The 17312-nt window shown below is 42.4% G+C and overlaps 1 protein-coding gene across 8 annotated transcripts in view; it reads left to right on the top strand.

Moving 5' to 3' along the window:
- Window positions 1-17312, top strand: part of DLG1 (discs large MAGUK scaffold protein 1) — a 235311-nt gene that overhangs the window by 144912 nt on the left and 73087 nt on the right. For all 8 annotated transcript variants that reach the window (XM_044291546.1, XM_044291545.1, XM_044291544.1 and 5 more), the window contains 4 exons: window positions 2770-2906; window positions 10232-10376; window positions 16049-16172; window positions 17116-17272. In XM_044291546.1, coding sequence (XP_044147481.1) covers window positions 2770-2906; window positions 10232-10376; window positions 16049-16172; window positions 17116-17272 — 563 coding nt within the window. The remainder of the gene's footprint in view (window positions 1-2769; window positions 2907-10231; window positions 10377-16048; window positions 16173-17115; window positions 17273-17312) is intronic.

Here is a 17312-nt window from a genome sequence, read left to right as displayed (position 1 = left end):
TTTACCATGGCTGCCAGGACTTTAGCGTCCCGGCAGCCATGGTAACCATTCAGAAAAAGCTAAACGTCGGATCCGGCCTTGCGGCTAGTCTTCAGGATTTTTGGCCGGATCAAAAAGCGCAGCATGCTGCGGTATTTTCTCCAGCCAAAAAACGTTCCGTTCCGGAACTGAAGACCTCCTGATGCATCCTGAACGGATTTCACTCCATTCAGAATGCATTAGGATAAAACTGATCAGGATTCTTCCGGCATAGAGCCCCGACGACGGAACTCTATGCCGGAAGAAAAGAACGCAGGTGTGAAAGAGCCCTAAGGGGTAATTGAATACACAGTGAAAAGTTGAAATAGGGCCACCAAGGAGATATTAATCACCACACTCCAATACTCCTCAAAAAAATTAAAAATGACAGTTATACTTTAAACAGGTTGTCCAGAGCTGAACCCGGACATATCCCCATTTTCACCCAGGCAGCCCAAACCCGACTTGAGCCTCGGAGCAGTTCCTGGCAAAGGCATTTTCTGGAGTTCCGGTGACTCTCCCTAGGGCTGCCAGGCATAGGCTTCCGCCCAGCAGTAAGCCCGGTGATGTCACCGGCACTGATGGGAGGGCTTTAGCGCTGCCCTTGCCTGTAAAGCGGCTAGGGCAGCGCTAAAGCCCGCCCATCAGATCCGGTGACGTCACTGAACACACTGCTGGGCGGAAGCCTCCACCCGGCAGTATGGTATTGTAAATAAAAGATCGCTTGCCCTGCGTTATCCTTCGCAGGGCAAAGGAGAGCATCGGAGCATGATATTAGGGGGGCTGCCTGGGTGAAATTATGGGTATGTCCGGGTTCAGCTCTGAACCCGGACAACCCCTTAAACCATTTGGTGATCAAATCGTGGAAAAACAGTAGACTACTGTACAAGCCTGTGTGGGCAGTGCTATGATCTGGGGTTGTTGCATTTGGTCAAGTCTAGGTTCCGCAACGTTATGTGCCCAAAGAATGAGGTTAGGGTATTTTCACACTAGCGTTAAAGTTTTCCAATATTGAGTTCCGTCACAGGGGCTCAATCCCGGAAAAAAAAGCCGCTTCAGTTTCATCCTAATGCATTCTGAATAGAAAGCATTCCGTTCAGGATGCATCAGGATGTCTTCAGTTCAGTCCCTCTTACAGTATTTGGCCGGAGAAAATGACGCAACATGCTGCTGTATTTTCTCTGGCCAAAATTCCGGAACATATGCTGGATCCAGCATTCATTTCTATTGAAATGTTTTAATGCCGGATCCAGTACCAAGTGTTCTGCATGCGCAGACCTTTTTAAAAATGCCAACATTTTTTATTTATTTTTATACAGGATCCGTTTTTCTGGATGATACCAAAGAAAATGATACGGTATTTCACTGCATTTGTTAGATGGATCCGGATCACTGCATTTGTTAGGCAGTTCCAACAACGGAACTGCCTGCCGGAATCCTCTAACCCAAGTGTGAAAGTACCCTTTGCTGACTACCCTTTATATACTGAATGACCAGGTTATTCCATCAATGGATTTTTTCTTCCCTGATGGCACGGACATATCCCAAGATCACAATTTGAGCCAGATAAATCCTGGCATTGTCAAAGAGTGATTCAGGGAGCATGAGACATCATTGTCACACATGGCTTGGCCACCAGAGTCCAGATCCTGCTGACAGTCTTTGGTACGTGCTGGAGAAGACTTTGCACAGTGGTCCAAATCTCCCATCATCAATACAACATCTTGGGGGGAAATGTATGCAACTCTGGACAGACATAAATGTCACATTTCATAAGCTTGTGGAAATGTCACAGCGAATGCGTGCCGTAATCAAAGCTAAAGGTGGTCCAATGAAATATTAGAGTGTGTGACTTTTTTGGGCCAGTCAGTGTATGTAGGTCTTAGGAATCTGTCACCTTGGTCAGGTGCTATTAAGCACATTACCACTTGGATAGTACTGCTGCCGATGACTCCAGATCAGTGCACCCATAAGCCAGCAGTGAAATGTTCACATCAGTCCTCTCAATGCTGGTTTGTGGGCACACAGCAGGGCAGCGGGTGTGAGAATTGCCATAGAAACTACTGCTTTGGTGTCAGCAGCAGTACTAATCGTGTATTACAGTACTTAATAGGGTTTGCCGGAGGTGACAAACTCCTTTTTAAGTTTTGGTTTGTGTGTTACAAAGGGTGAATGAACTCAGACATATTTCCTTTCATGCTTAATGATATGGACTATGTGTTTAGGGTTCAGGAGATCACCGGTTTGCTTTGCTTTGCTAAAAGGGGTTGTTCACCCCAGGGACTTTTTCTGCAGAACCCCCACCAGCATGGCTGGACCTGTGTTGGGAATCATAGTTACCTGAAACCCTTCTCTCAGTTCCGGCTCCATCGCTCCCCCTTGTGTGCTGCAGGTCTCAGTTCAGTTTGGTGCAGGTCATGTGTCTGCTGCAAACATCATGTCGCCCATGCATCGGTTCACTGGGTCACTTGACTCATGAGTGCCGTAACCGAGGAATAGCACAATTCAGAGTTATAAGAAAAGATGCCCCAGAATTGTTTTATCATAAAGAATAAATGTTTTTACTAAAATATGGTATATATTCTGAGAAACTTCACAGATTATTTTTTTTTTAATTATGCTTGCGTAAAGGGGGCAATTTGGTTCAAAGAACTGTTGGTATTGCTGGCTATTTTATTTTGGTGTGTTTGCTTTTTTTTTTAATTTGTTAAATATATTGATATATATATTTTTTTAACTCTATTTTTCTAGGCCTTGGCTTTAGTATAGCTGGTGGTGTGGGAAATCAGCACATCCCCGGTGACAACAGTATCTATGTCACAAAAATCATTGAGGGTGGTGCAGCACACAAAGATGGCAAACTTCAAATTGGCGACAAACTTCTTGCAGTAAGTATGCATTGCTGTGCTTGTTGATGATCCAGCATAGACTATACTACCTACCATACTGATCATAACCTTAATACAGTTTTGTTTTTATTTTACCCATGCAAGCTTTTACTTGCCCAGTATCAGAAAATATTTGCCATTTGCAAGCTGTGCATAAAGCAGTTTTTTTGGTTGCATTATTTGCTGCGTTTTTAGTAAAAGAAAACCAAAAACACCAGATCCAGATGTTACATGGTTTACATTTTGTAGTGGCATTTTGTAGCACTTGAAATGTGTATTTTGGGTCTTAAATAGCATGCCCTGAATAAGATGTTTATAACCTAGTTTTCTGGAGGTTTTTGTCCGCTAGACTTCCATGTGGCAGTGGCAGTTTTTCTTAACCCCACTAATATGTATTTTTACTGAAAAAAAAAACAACAAGGGGGTTTAAGCTAAACAGCTGGTTTTAATCAATCATTACATGTACCCAAAATGGTGCATTGAAAACCTTAACTTGTCCTGCAAAAAAAAAAAAAAAAGTACATTGATGAGAAAACAAAAAAGTAATAGCTCTTGGAATGCAATTTAAAAAGTGTGGTCACTAAGGGGTTAATGCTATAGTTACAGTTGGGTAGAAACTTCCCTATATAAAAAAACAAACCATGATGAAAAAACCAAAAACTTGAATACACTGGGGGGAGGGGGAGAGAGAAACACTAAAATTCCTCCAAAAAATGGTTAAAAAAAAAAAAATGCACAAGTCAGGAAGTTTTATTTATTTTTTCAGTTTTTGAACAAGAAAAAAAATGCCAGTGCAAAAGCAAAGCTAAACCTGGTCTAGACAGCTTTTCTTAATTTACGTCCTGTTTAGGATTAGTAAATCTGGGCCTATGCCTGGTCCTTGAGCCCAAATTGGCTGAAACCTTGATACTCCAGGCTGTAGGAGAACCCATCATGATAACTTTGAGCATCACCAGTATAGTTTTATGCCGTTAGTGTGTCATTTTGTCATTATGACCCAGGGCTCTAGGGCAGTAACTATAGCTTTGACTGCTAGTTTTGATGGCATGCTTACTTTAAGCTTTTACAATTTTGTAAAGTAAGAAGTGCTCAGTTCCATTTTTAGGTTTTGCAGTGACTTTGAAAGGTTGGAAAATGACTTTGTCTTTAAATTTATTGCAGCGCAGACTTTCTGTTCTAAGACATTGGCACATATAAGTGTTCATGACCCATTTCACTGCCTTCTGAATAATGTATTGTCGTTTAATGGGGGCATTTTGTGTTCATCCTAAAACAGTTTTGCCCTTAGTGTAAAAATCTAAAACAGGAGTTTGAATGCAGATAACTATGTATTTGGTGTTTTATACTTCCCAAATTGCATATAATGTATAAAGTGAATAAGGGGGGTACTCCAAATCATGACACAGGGCAGCAATGAGAACTACTTTCCAACACCTCTAGGAAAAAAAAAATAAACACTTAGAGGCGTAAAGGGATTAATTATCCAATGAATTAAATGCACACCTTTACTTCAACTGTATCAGTGCAGAAACACCTGTTTACTCTGATCTAAGTTTCCATGGCTGGGGAGCTGTTCTTTCCATGTGGCAATCAAGCAGTAGAGATGGATGAAGGTGAAATATATATGAGCTGAGCAAATTTTCTTTGGTGAATCGATTTTTTTTTAATTTTCTCATTAGCAGGGCTCACCTGCCATAAGACTGATAGAGTGGGACATGTAGCTGCGCTTACGCAGACGATGCACCGAAGCTAAAGCTGAGCCTTTGCACTTGCTCTGCTAATTGGAGCAGCTAAACATAGCAAAAATTGTTATGGCTGTTCTACATGTATTTGGGTTTTTGTTAAAAATGTTGCTCTACTTGGCTTGTACAGCTGCTATATTTCACTGTATAGCAGCTGCACAAAGATGTTGTTGTCTGGCTGTTCATTCTACAACCTCTGCTAAACGCTAAGTGGATTTAGACCCACATTAAAGTTCAACTAGAGGTCAAAGAAGTGCCTGAGAGGGACATACAGGGAGTGCAGAATTATTAGGCAAATGAGTATTTTGACCACATCATCCTCTTTATGCATGTTGTCTTACTCCAAGCTGTATAGGCTCGAAAGCCTACTACCAATTAAGCATATTAGGTGATGTGCATCTCTGTAATGAGAAGGGGTGTGGTCTAATGACATCAACACCCTATATCAGGTGTGCATAATTATTAGGCAACTTCCTTTCCTTTGGCAAAATGGGTCAAAAGAAGGACTTGACAGGCTCAGAAAAGTCAAAAATAGTGAGATATCTTGCAGAGGGATGCAGCACTCTTAAAATTGCAAAGCTTCTGATGCGTGATCATCGAACAATCAAGCGTTTCATTCAAAATAGTCAACAGGGTCGCAAGAAGCGTGTGGAAAAACCAAGGCGCAAAATAACTGCCCATGAACTGAGAAAAGTCAAGCGTGCAGCTGCCAAGATGCCACTTGCCACCAGTTTGGCCATATTTCAGGGCTGCAACATCACTGGAGTGCCCAAAAGCACAAGGTGTGCAATACTCAGAGACATAGCCAAAGTAAGAAAGGCTGAAAGACGACCACCACTGAACAAGACACACAAGCTGAAATGTCAAGACTGGGCCAAGAAATATCTCAAGACTGATTTTTCAAAGGTTTTATGGACTGATGAAATGACAGCGAGTCTTGATGGGCCAGATGGATGGGCCCGTGGCTGGATTGGTAAAGGGCAGAGAGCTCCAGTCCGACTCAGACGCCAGCAAGGTTGAGGTGGAGTACTGGTTTGGGCTGGTATCATCAAAGATGAGCTTGTGGGGCCTTTTCGGGTTGAGGATGGAGTCAAGCTCAACTCCCAGTCCTACTGCCAGTTTCTGGAAGACACCTTCTTCAAGCAGTGGTACAGGAAGAAGTCTGCATCCTTCAAGAAAAACATGATTTTCATGCAGGACAATGCTCCATCACACGCGTCCAAGTACTCCACAGCGTGGCTGGCAAGAAAGGGTATAAAAGAGGAAAATCTAATGACATGGCCTCCTTGTTCACCTGATCTGAACCCCATTGAGAACCTGTGGTCCATCATCAAATGTGAGATTTACAAGGAGGGAAAACAGTACACCTCTCTGAACAGTGTCTGGGAGGCTGTGGTTGCTGCTGCACGCAATGTTGATGGTGAACAGATCAAAACACTGACAGAATCCATGGATGGCAGGCTTTTGAGTGTCCTTGCAAAGAAAGGTGGCTATATTGGTCACTGATTTGTTTTTGTTTTGTTTTTGAATGTCAGAAATGTATATTTGTGAATGTTGAGATGTTATATTGGTTTCACTGGTAAAAATAAATAATCGAAATGGGTATATATTTGTTTTTTGTTAAGTTGCCTAATAATTATGTACAGTAATAGTCACCTGCACACACAGATATCCCCCTAAAATAGCTAAAACTAAAAACAAACTAAAAACTACTTCCAAAAATATTCAGCTTTGATATTAATGAGTTTTTTGGGTTCATTGAGAACATGGTTGTTGTTCAATAATAAAATTAATCCTCAAAAATACAACTTGCCTAATAATTCTGCACTCCCTGTATAGCTTTATCACAGAACAGCTTTCTGCAGATGCTATACAATGTGAAATATAACCGCTGCAGAAGCATTTCAATTTTTTTTATAACAAAATGTTTATAACCTCCAAATATTTGTAAATCAGTATTAAAAACAAAGGAGGTAATTTATTAAGCTGAAATACGCCTATATAATTCTCCCCGCTCACGCCAGGTCTAAAAAAGTGATTGTGGCATGGGAAGGGCTGGTAGGCCTGTCTCATTTACCATTTTCTTTGCCTGTTTCAGGAGTAGAAAAAAAGTCTAAATGTAAGACGGCTAGGAAGTAGAGTTGAGCGAACCTGCCTTTTAGCAGGCTCGGGTTTGGGGTTTAAGTGAATTATGTAATGGATTCTGTTCTCACAGAATCCATTGTGTAATTCAATGCAGGCGTGCCGTATAATGCAAGTGTATGGCTAGATCCGAGGGCTCCGTTCTGCAGGTTTGCCCAACTCTACTAGGAAGCTCTCTTACATTTAGAAGTGGCGGTGGATCCGTCGAAGTTATGAGGAGGCCTGCACCTCTACATAACTTCACCGAATCCACTGCCAGCTTAGGGGTTTATTAAGACCGCAATCTAAAACTCTGGTCTTAATAAATGTGCCCCAAAATGCCTATGCAGGTGTCCATAGACTTTAAATAATTCTTGGATCTGTTTATTGATTGAAGTTTGGTTCATTTTGTAAAATGATCGCTATTTGAACTGAAGTGCTGTCCGTTAACAGGATAATATGCAGGCTTATTGAGAGAAGCAGATAAATAGTATTCATAATTCATTCCACATAAGTAAAGTGAGGTACTTGGTGTGCATTGTATGTATGGAACCTGAATGATTGGTGAATATCAGTATTGGAATAGCTGACTGCTTTACTGCCAGCCAACAGCAGACAAATCTATTTAGCTTGTTCCCACTATGGTACGTTTAATTTTATATATTTTTTATTATCTTCAGTGTGTCTGCTCTACTAATGTCTATTCAGTTTACAGACCCTTGCTGTATGCACCTGCTGTAGTCAATAAAGCTTATTTAGAGGATTGTTAACCTGAATATGAATTTCTGGCAGGAAGAGCAGACACATTGATGATTGTGTTATAGTAAATTACATTCCATTCAAAAACCATTACAGATTTTCATAACGTTTCATTATGCAATCAAACGCTTATATGCATGTTTTTTTGTTTGTTTTTTAAATGTACATTTTCAGCATTTTATCTTGCCATAAGGGTAGGTTCGCATAGACCTTTATGGAGCAGTTTATGAGGCAGATTTACCTGCAGGGTTTTCAGCCAAAGCAGAAGTGGACCCAGGAGGAAGGAGAAGTATAAGGCCTTCCTTTATAGTTCCAGTTCCTTTTGAATCCACTAGAGATGAGTGAATCTACTTCGGATGCTTCATCCGAAATCTGTTTGCATAAAACTTTGTTGTAATACTGTACGGAGCAGAAGCTTCGTACTTCCGCTCTGTACAGTTTTAGAATGTATTGGCTCCTATGAGCCGAAGATATTACTTTGCGAAGTCTCGTGAGACTTTGTGTAATAACTTTGGGAATTAATTATTACTTTAAAAAAACCTTGATACCGAACTCTGGTTCGGTTCCTAGTGGTTTTATGCGAATCAGCTTCAGATGAAGTATCCAAACTTGATTCGCTCATCCCTAGAATACATTTCTGGCTTAGGTTAAGAAGATCTACAGGAACATTGCAACAAAATCTGTTAAAACGTGGGGGAGATTTATCAAAACTAGTGTAAAGAAGAAATACTGGCTTGGTTGTCCCATAGCAACCAATGTGCAACTAAGCCAGTTTTCCTCTACACCAGTTTTAATAAATGTCCCCCATAGTCTGTGTAATGCTACCCTTAGGGGGTGGCCTTCAAAAGTTTCTTTAGACCATGAATTGTAAATCACATTGTACTTTTAGCGTGTTCGCCAGAAACTCTGCCGTCATATATGCTAAAAAAAAAGGATGGAAGGGACTATATTATTCCATTGAGCAATATCCAGTAAGAATACTTATACGCTAAAGCTGTGTTACTTTTACACATACACCCTATAGGTGATGGATGATGGCACTGCATGGCATTGATTTAACGTATACCTTAAATGAGGGCTTAGTTACATTCCATAATAGTGCAAAATGGCATGTAGTACAAATGTGGAAAGCTGTCCAGTAACACTTTCTCAGCATCTGTTCTTGTGTATAAAAGGTCAACTCACGATATGGTGTTTGAAGTATCGGTATTTTAGTGGGGAAGATGCAGTAGAATTTTTATCGTGAATTTGCATGTGGCAGGATATCTTTCAGTCTATCCCATTGGTCTGAATTGAGCTGGCAGAATTGAGGTTACTGCACAGACAATGCCATTCACATGAATGGAACGGATTGTGAGTTGCAGAAATTTCTCCAGCTAATCTGCCATATGTGAATTCACTCTAACTTTTTGACAGGCTTCACCGTAGGGAGGCATACTTGGACTAGCTTTCTATTTCACATGAACATACTTATGCACTTTACTTTTCTTTGTGTGATAGAATAGCCTTGAGATTTCATGTTCATGGCAGTGTAGTCAAGGGAATTACTTTCTAATGCATAGCTTCATGTACCATGCTACTGGAGCACAGAAAGCCGTTCTGCACAGCACGTCTGCCCCCAAAAGAGCAAGTACAAGGTCAAGTGATGAGAAGAAAGTAACGTCACTCAGCTTGTCCTCTGGAAACATTTCTTTCACTTTGTTCCCTTTCAATTTTTTATTTATTATTTGTAGCTAAAATAAATAAGGTTTGCAGATAATAGTCTAATTTCCGGTAAGATAAATAACGACACAAGATGAGCTATACATTTTACTGCTAGGGTACATGCACACGATCAGGATTGCGTGCAGATTTGCGTGCGGAAAATCCGCACCGTAGGTCATGTACATTGTATTGTATGAGAATTTGAAATTCTCAATGCACATGATGCAGATTTTTTCCGCGCGGATTTTGACCTAAGGTGCGGATTTTAAAATCAGCAGCATGTCAATTTATTTTATTTTTCCTGACCGGATTTTCTTCATTCACTTAGTCAAATCCGCACGCAAATCCGCATGAAAATTAATGCGGATTGACCGCACAGATTTGCCTGCGAACACCTGCGGATTTCAGTGCGGATTCTCCGCACATGAATCCTGAACGTGTGCATGTACCCCTAGGTCAGGGCTACACTGCGACGTGTTGTGTAACAGTATGTCGCACGACAAAAAGGGTACAGCTAGATTGGGATTTTTATATCACACCAAAGTTGCGTGTCATTTTTTTATAATTGTCAATGGTGTTGCAGTGCAACAGTCGCACAAAAGTCCAACTTGACAATTGTTCTAAAAGATGTTGCTTGACTTTGGTGTGCGTCGTCATGTAGCCCTAGCCTAAATAAGCTGCGGATCAGACCATGAACGATCAATTGTTTCTGATCAGGAAATAGCCATGTGTAAACGGTGATTGGCTGGCCAGAAACGATGAATCTGTATGGGGGCGACCGATGACAATCAATGGGGGTCTCCATTCCAGGCGCACCATTCTGCAGGGCGACATGTAATTTGCAGCTCTGAGATGTGGCCCCTTCATTCTCAGGATCCTATTATTGGATTGCCAATAATACAGTGGCATATTTTAGTAATCTATATTGATATATATTTTATAAATTGGGAATATACTTTTATTTCTAAAGTGGCTACATGAAGCTTTCTTTCTCTGCAGGTCAATACTGTGTGTTTAGAAGAAGTTTCTCATGAGGAAGCTGTGACTGCTTTAAAAAATACTTCAGATTTTGTGTATCTCAAAGTAGCAAAACCTACTACCATGTTTATGAACGACAGCTATGCCCCTCCAGATATCACAAACTGTAAGTGAAGAAATGGTTTCTATTTATTTCCCCTTCCTACTTTTCCTGTGTTGATTGATTTGTCTTCCCTAAGGCGCCTTTCACACGAGCGAGTATTCCGCGCGGGTGCAATGCGTGATGCAAACACATTGTGCCCTCACTGAATCCGGACCCATTCATTTCAATGGGTCTCTGTACACGAGCCTTGGTTTTCACGCATCACTTGTGCGTTGCAGGAAAATCGCAGCATGTTGTATATTCTGCGTTTTTCATCCAATGCTGGCCCCATAGAAGTGAATGGGGCAGCATGAAAATCGAATCCACACTTATTGCGTTTTTCACGGATGGTTGCTCAGAGATGATGATTGTAAACCATCAGTTTTTTATCACGCACGTGAAAAACGCATCAATGCGCATTGCACCCGCGCAATAAAAACTGAACGCAATTGCAGACAAAACTGAATGAACTTGCTTTTGAAATCGCGCATTTTTCCCTGAACAAATCCGGACCTAATCCGCCACCGTTGTCTGCAAGGGCTCTAACTTGGATGTAGTAGGTGTTTGTACATTTGCTGTAAGTTGTAGGACTGCCTCTAATTGGTAAAGTGTTGTCTGGTCAGTATTTAAAAATAAATAAATAAATCAATGTCAGAAATAAACCTAAATAAGGTTACTTTCACACCAGCACTTTCCCTCCTTCATAGGATCTCAATAGCAGAGGAAAACGCTTCAGTTTTGCCCCCATTCATTGTCAATAAGGACAAAACTGAACTAAAGGTAATGGAATGCTTCAGAATGCATTCCGTTTCATTGCTTTCCCATGACGCACACAACAGCGTAGCAAGCAGCGTTTTTGGGTGCGTCCTGCGATGCGGAGCAAGACTGATCCGTCATGACTCGCAGTGCAAGTCAATGTTGACTGATCTCTGACACGAAAGTAAACTTACAATGGTTTTAGAGACAGATCAGCCATGGCTATTTTAGAGATAATACAACCGGATCTATTCATAACTGATGCAGATGGTTGTATGATCATGACGGAATCGTTTTTGCTGATCCATGACTGATCCAGCAGAAATGTAGATGTAAAAGTAGTCTAAACAGATACTCGCCTCGCCGATCCACTGCCCCTCCCATCCTAATGCTTCCCTGGTGCCTGCTGGTCTCTAGTTCCTAGTCCCTTTCGACACACCGAAAATGACTGCTCAGCCAATCACTGGCCGCAATGGCAACCTGTCTCAGGCATTCATTGGCTTGAGGTCTTTTCCTGTGTGTCAAGTAGAACTGGGAAGTAGAGAACATTCTGACCCTCTTCCAGGGCCATGTGACGTCACGCTCATGATGACCTAAGCGCAGCTCAGTCCCATTCAAGTGAATGGGGCTGAGTTGCAGTACCAAGCACAGCGGCTATACAGTGGACAGCACAGTGCTGGGTAAGCTGCAAGGCGACAGCGACCCTCACTGGAGCTCATTTGAGAGCCTCAGACTCCTCAAACAGCTGACCAGGGGGGCTGCCGGATGTCTGACTCAAGGCAATCTCATCGTCATTACCTATCCATCAGTATGAAAATACGGGAGAACCCCTTGGCTCCCATACACATTAGGCTCCCAAACCTACTATTTGGTGCAACCAGCTGGTGCAGTGGTTATCTGCACCTTCTCCCCGCTCAGCCAGGTCTAAAAAAGGGACCATGGTGGGGAAGGGGACAGGCTGGCAGGCAGTGTTCCCTCTAAGCTACGCGGGTGAGCGGCCGCACAGCAATTATTGTGCCCCCGCTCACAAGTTTAATAAGTCCGCTCAGCAGCACCCGGTCACAAAATGGCCACACTTGCCCACACTATTGATGACACTATACATGTCCCCGCACTACTGCTGCCTCCTCCTTTTCTAACTGAAGAGGAGGACTGAGCAGCAGTGCACAGGCAGAGGTAATGCTGCAGTCTGATGGAGAGAAGGGCCCCGCTGCTAACGTCCCCCAGCCCCATAAATCTCACTGCTGTGCAGGTGGAAGAAGGAGACAGGGCAATCCCTGTTCATGAAAATCCTAATGTATTCCTCACATCCCGCCCCAAAGCAGTCACCCTGACACAGGTATAGACTGTATATAGGTATAGGCTGTGTATAGGTATAGGCAGTATATATGTACATAGGTATAGGCTGTGTATAGGTATATCTATCTATTATCTTTCCCACAGGGGTTATATTGTCTGGCATGGTGTAACCTCCATACATTTGCTGTACAGTATACTTTATAATCCATACACAATGCCGTTCAATATATAGTATAACACCTACACTGTAGGGTTATGTTGTATATTGCACGGCATGGTGTATGGATTATAATGTATATTATACGGCATGGAGTATGGATTATAATGTATATTTTACTGTATGGTGTATGGATTATAATGTATTCTGTACAGCAGGCATGCTTAACCTGCGGCCCTCCAGCTGTTGTAAAACTACAACTCCCACAATGCCCTGCTGTAGGCTGTTCGGGCATGCTGGGAGTTGTAGTTTTGCAACAGCTGGAGGGCCGTAGGTTGAGCATGCCTGCTGTACAGCATGGTGTAAGGATTATGCTGTATATTACACAGCATGGTGCAGGGCTTTCATTGTATGCTCTTTAACCACCTCAGGACCGCCGTACGCAGGATTGCGTCCTGCCGGCGGTCCTGCTCTTCTGGGTGGACGCATATACGCGTCCTCCCGCGAGAGCCGAGATTTCCTGTGAACGCACGCACACAGGCGCGCGCGCGCTCACAGGAACGGAAGGTAAGCGAGTGGATCTCCAGCCTGCCAGCGGCGATCGCTCGCTGGCAGGCTGGAGATCCGAATTTTTTAACCCCTAACAGGTATATTAGACGCTGTTTTCATAACAGCGTCTAATATACCTCCTACCTGGTCCTCTGGTGGTCCCTTTTGTTAGGATCGACCACCAGAGGACTCAGGTAGCTCAGTACAGTCGCACCAAACACCACACTACACTACACCCCCCCCCCCGTCACTTATTAACCCCTTATAAACCCCTGATCACCCCTGATCACCCATGATCACCCCATATAAACTCCCTGATCACCGCCCTGTCATTGATCACCGCCCTGTCATGCTCCGTTCAGACGTCTGTATGATTTTTACGGATCCACGGATACATGGATCGGATCCGCAAAAAGCATACGGACCTCTGAATGGAGCCTTACAGGGGGTGATCAATGACAGGCGGGTGATCACCCATATACACTCCCTGATCATCCCCCTGTCATTGATCACCCCCCTGTAAGGCTCCATTCAGACGTCCGCATGTGTTTTGTGGATCCGATCCATGTATCCATGGATCCGTAAAAATCATGCGGATGTCTGAATGGAGCCTTACAGGGGGGGGGGGGTGATCAGTGACAGGGGGGTGATCAATGACAGGGGGGTGATCAGGGAGTCTATATGGGTGATCACCCCCCTGTCATTGATCACCCCCCCCCTGGTAAGGCTCCATTCAGACATTTTTTTTGGCACAAGTTAGCGGAAATTTTTGGTTTGTTTTTGTTTTTTTCTTACAAAGTCTCATATTCTACTAACTTGTGTCAAAAAATAAAATCTCACATGGACGCACCATACCCCTCACGGAATCCAAATGCGTAAACATTTTTAGACATTTATATTCCAGACTTCTTCTCACGCTTTAGGGCCCCTAAAAAGCCAGGCTCCTATAAATACCCCACATGTGACCCCATTTCGGAAAGAAGACACCCCAAGGTATTCCGTGAGGGGCATATTGAGTCCATGAAAGATTGACATTTTTGTCCTAAGTTAGCGGAAAGTGAGACTTTGTGAGAAAAAAAAAATCAAAAAAAAAATCAATATCCGCTAACTTATGCAAAAAAAAAAAAAATATTCTAGGAACTCGCCATGCCCCTCATTGAATACCTTGGGGTGTCTTCTTTCCAAAGTGGGGTCACATGTGGGGTATTTATACTGCCCTGGCTTTTTAGGGGCCCGAAAGTGTGAGAAGAAGTCTGGGATCCAAATGTCTAAAAATGCCCTCCTAAAAGGAAGTTGGGCCCCTTTGCGCATCTAGGCTGCAAAAAAGTGTCACACATCTGGTATCGCTGTACTCAGGAGAAGTTGGGGAATGTGTTTTGGGGTGTCATTTTACATATACCCATGCTGGGTGAGAAAAATATCTTGGTCAAATGCCAACTTTGTATAAAAAAAATGGGAAAAGTTGTCTTTTGCTAAGATATTTCTCTCACCCAGCATGGGTATATGTAAAATGACCCCCCAAAACACATTGCCCAACTTCTCCTGAGTACGGCGATACCACATGTGTGACACTTTTTTGCAGCCAAGGTGGGCAAAGGGGCACATATTCCAAAGTGCACCTTTCAGATTTTGCAGGGCATTTTTTACACATTTTGATTGCAAAGTTCTTCTCACACATTTGGGCCCCTAAATTGCCAGGGCAGTATAACTACGCCACAAGTGACCCCATTTTGGAAAGAAGACACCCCAAGGTATTCCGTGAGGGGCACGGCGAGTTCCTAGAATTTTTTATTTTTTGTCGCAAGTTAGTGGAATATGAGACTTTGTAAGAAAAAAAATAAAAAATAAAAATCATCATCATTTTCCACTAACTTGTGACAAAAAATAAAAAGTTCTATGAACTCACTATGCCCATCAGCGAATACCTTAGGGTGTCTACTTTCCGAAATGGGGTCATTTGTGGGGTTTTTCTACTGTTTGGACATTGTAGAACCTCAGGAATCATGACAGGTGCTCAGAAAGTCAGACCTGTTTCAAAAAGCGGAAATTCACATTTTTGTACCATAGTTTGTAAATGCTATAACTTTTACCCAAACCATTTTTTTTTTTTTGCCCAAACATTTTTTTTTTATCAAAGACATGTAGAACAATAAATTTGGTGAAAAATTTATATATGGATGTCGTTTTTTTTTGCAAAATTTTACAGCCGAAAGTGAAAAATGTAGTTTTCTTGCAAAAAAATCGTTACATTTTGATTAATAACAAAAAAAGTAAAAATGTCAGCAGCAATAAAATACCACCAAATGAAAGCTCTATTAGTGAGAAGAAAAGGAGGTAAAATTCATTTGGGTGGTAAGTTGCATGACCGAGCGATAAACGGTGAAAGGAGTGTAGTGCCGAAGTGTAAAAAGTGCTCTGGTCATGAAGGGGGTTTCACCTAGCGGGGCTGAAGTGGTTAATGTGACAATTATTTTAGGTTTTCCTATCGCCCACCTTTGATGGCGCTGTGTCCAGCTCTGAGGCGACCCCGCTCAGCACCTGCCCAGGCTTAGAGGGAACACTGCTGGCAGGCCAGTTTCATTCATCGTTTTCTACGCCTGTTTTAGGCGTAGAAAATGGTCTAAATGTAAGCCAGGTAGGAAGCTGTCTTACATTTAGAGGTGGCGCAGGATGCAGAGTCCTGCACCTCGTCATAACTTCGACAATCCACCGCCAGCACAGGGGCTTTATTAGGACCGACTTCTGAAACGCCAGTCTTAATAAATTACCCTAATAGTTGTCAGCTGAACAAGCTTTTGCAGTAGGTGTTGCTGAAGCATCTTAATTCAGTACTTAGAAATGTTGCCCCATGCTTTTGAGAGTATATAGTTAATATATACTGTTTCACACTGATTCTATTCTCGAAATTTTGCTAAACTTTTCATTGTGTCGGCAGCATATTCTCAGCAAAAAGATAATCATATCAGTTCACCTGGATTTCTTGGACATCCGTCACCACCGTCACCTAGCCGATATTCCCCTCTCCCGAAAGGAATGCTTGGAGATGATGATTTAACGCGGTAATTCCTATATGTCCTTTTTTTCATGCTTAATTAGTCTACATTAAATAGTAGAGTAATTCTGTAGATGCACAGTAAGGCCTCATGCACACGGCTGTTGTTCGGGTCTGCATTCGAACCGCCGTTTTGGCAGCTTGGATGCGGACCTTTTCACTTCAATGGGGCCGCAAAAGATGCGGACAGCACTGTGTCTGCTGTCCGCATCCGTGGCTCCGTTCCGCGGCCCCGCTAAGAAAAAATATAACATGTCCTATTCTTGTCCGCGCTTTGCGGACAAGAATAGGCATTTATATTGCCGGCACCCGTTCTGTTCCGCAAATTGCGGAAGGCAACACAGGCGGCGGCCGTTTTTTTTGTGGATCTGCGGTTTGCGGACCGCAAAAAAAGGCACGGTTGTGTGCATGAGGCCTAATACTTTATCTTTTAGTGATCGTAAATTGCATGTGATCTATTGTAAGCAGCAGTTTCACGAGTCTCACTGTGCTATTCTTCAGTTGGATTAAATTGAGGTCCAAAAAGATGTCTGCCCCTTGAATCCCAACCTGCTCACTTATCCAGATCCTCTACTTGTATACATATGTGTGATATTTATTGGCAGCTGAGAATATTGGTTCATCAAGTGTCTATGGTATTTTTGGTATCACAGGTGTGGTGTTGGGATTACGGTAAGTCCGCTAGCATTGTACTGGCACCAAGTCACGTGTTCAGTTCTCAGCTGCTACTTTGAGACCAAAGTGAAAAAAAATATAGGAATAAATTATACTATAATCCCTTCAAAAGTTCACTCTGACCAGGCAAAACATATTCTCAGTACCCTGCTTTTTCTACTGCTCATAATCCTTGTATTTGTCTTGTGTATGTTTTGAGGTTTTTTGTCTCTGTTCTAATTTTTTTGTTTATGTTTAGAGTTCATATTGCTTCTACATTTATGTCTCTGCTGCAGGGAACCACGGAAAATTATTTTATTTCGAGGTTCTACAGGACTAGGCTTCAACATTGTGGGTGGAGAAGATGGTGAAGGAATCTTCATCTCATTTATCCTTGCAGGGGGTCCTGCCGATTTAAGTGGAGAGCTTAGGAAAGGGGACCGGATTGTATCGGTATGTTTATAATTTGGAATTTCACCTTACATACGGCTTG

The sequence above is a fragment of the Bufo gargarizans genome, chromosome 4 (genome assembly GCF_014858855.1).
Source record: "Bufo gargarizans isolate SCDJY-AF-19 chromosome 4, ASM1485885v1, whole genome shotgun sequence".
In the NCBI taxonomy this organism is placed as follows: domain Eukaryota; kingdom Metazoa; phylum Chordata; class Amphibia; order Anura; family Bufonidae; genus Bufo; species Bufo gargarizans.
This window is presented reverse-complemented; position numbering and strand designations above follow the sequence as displayed.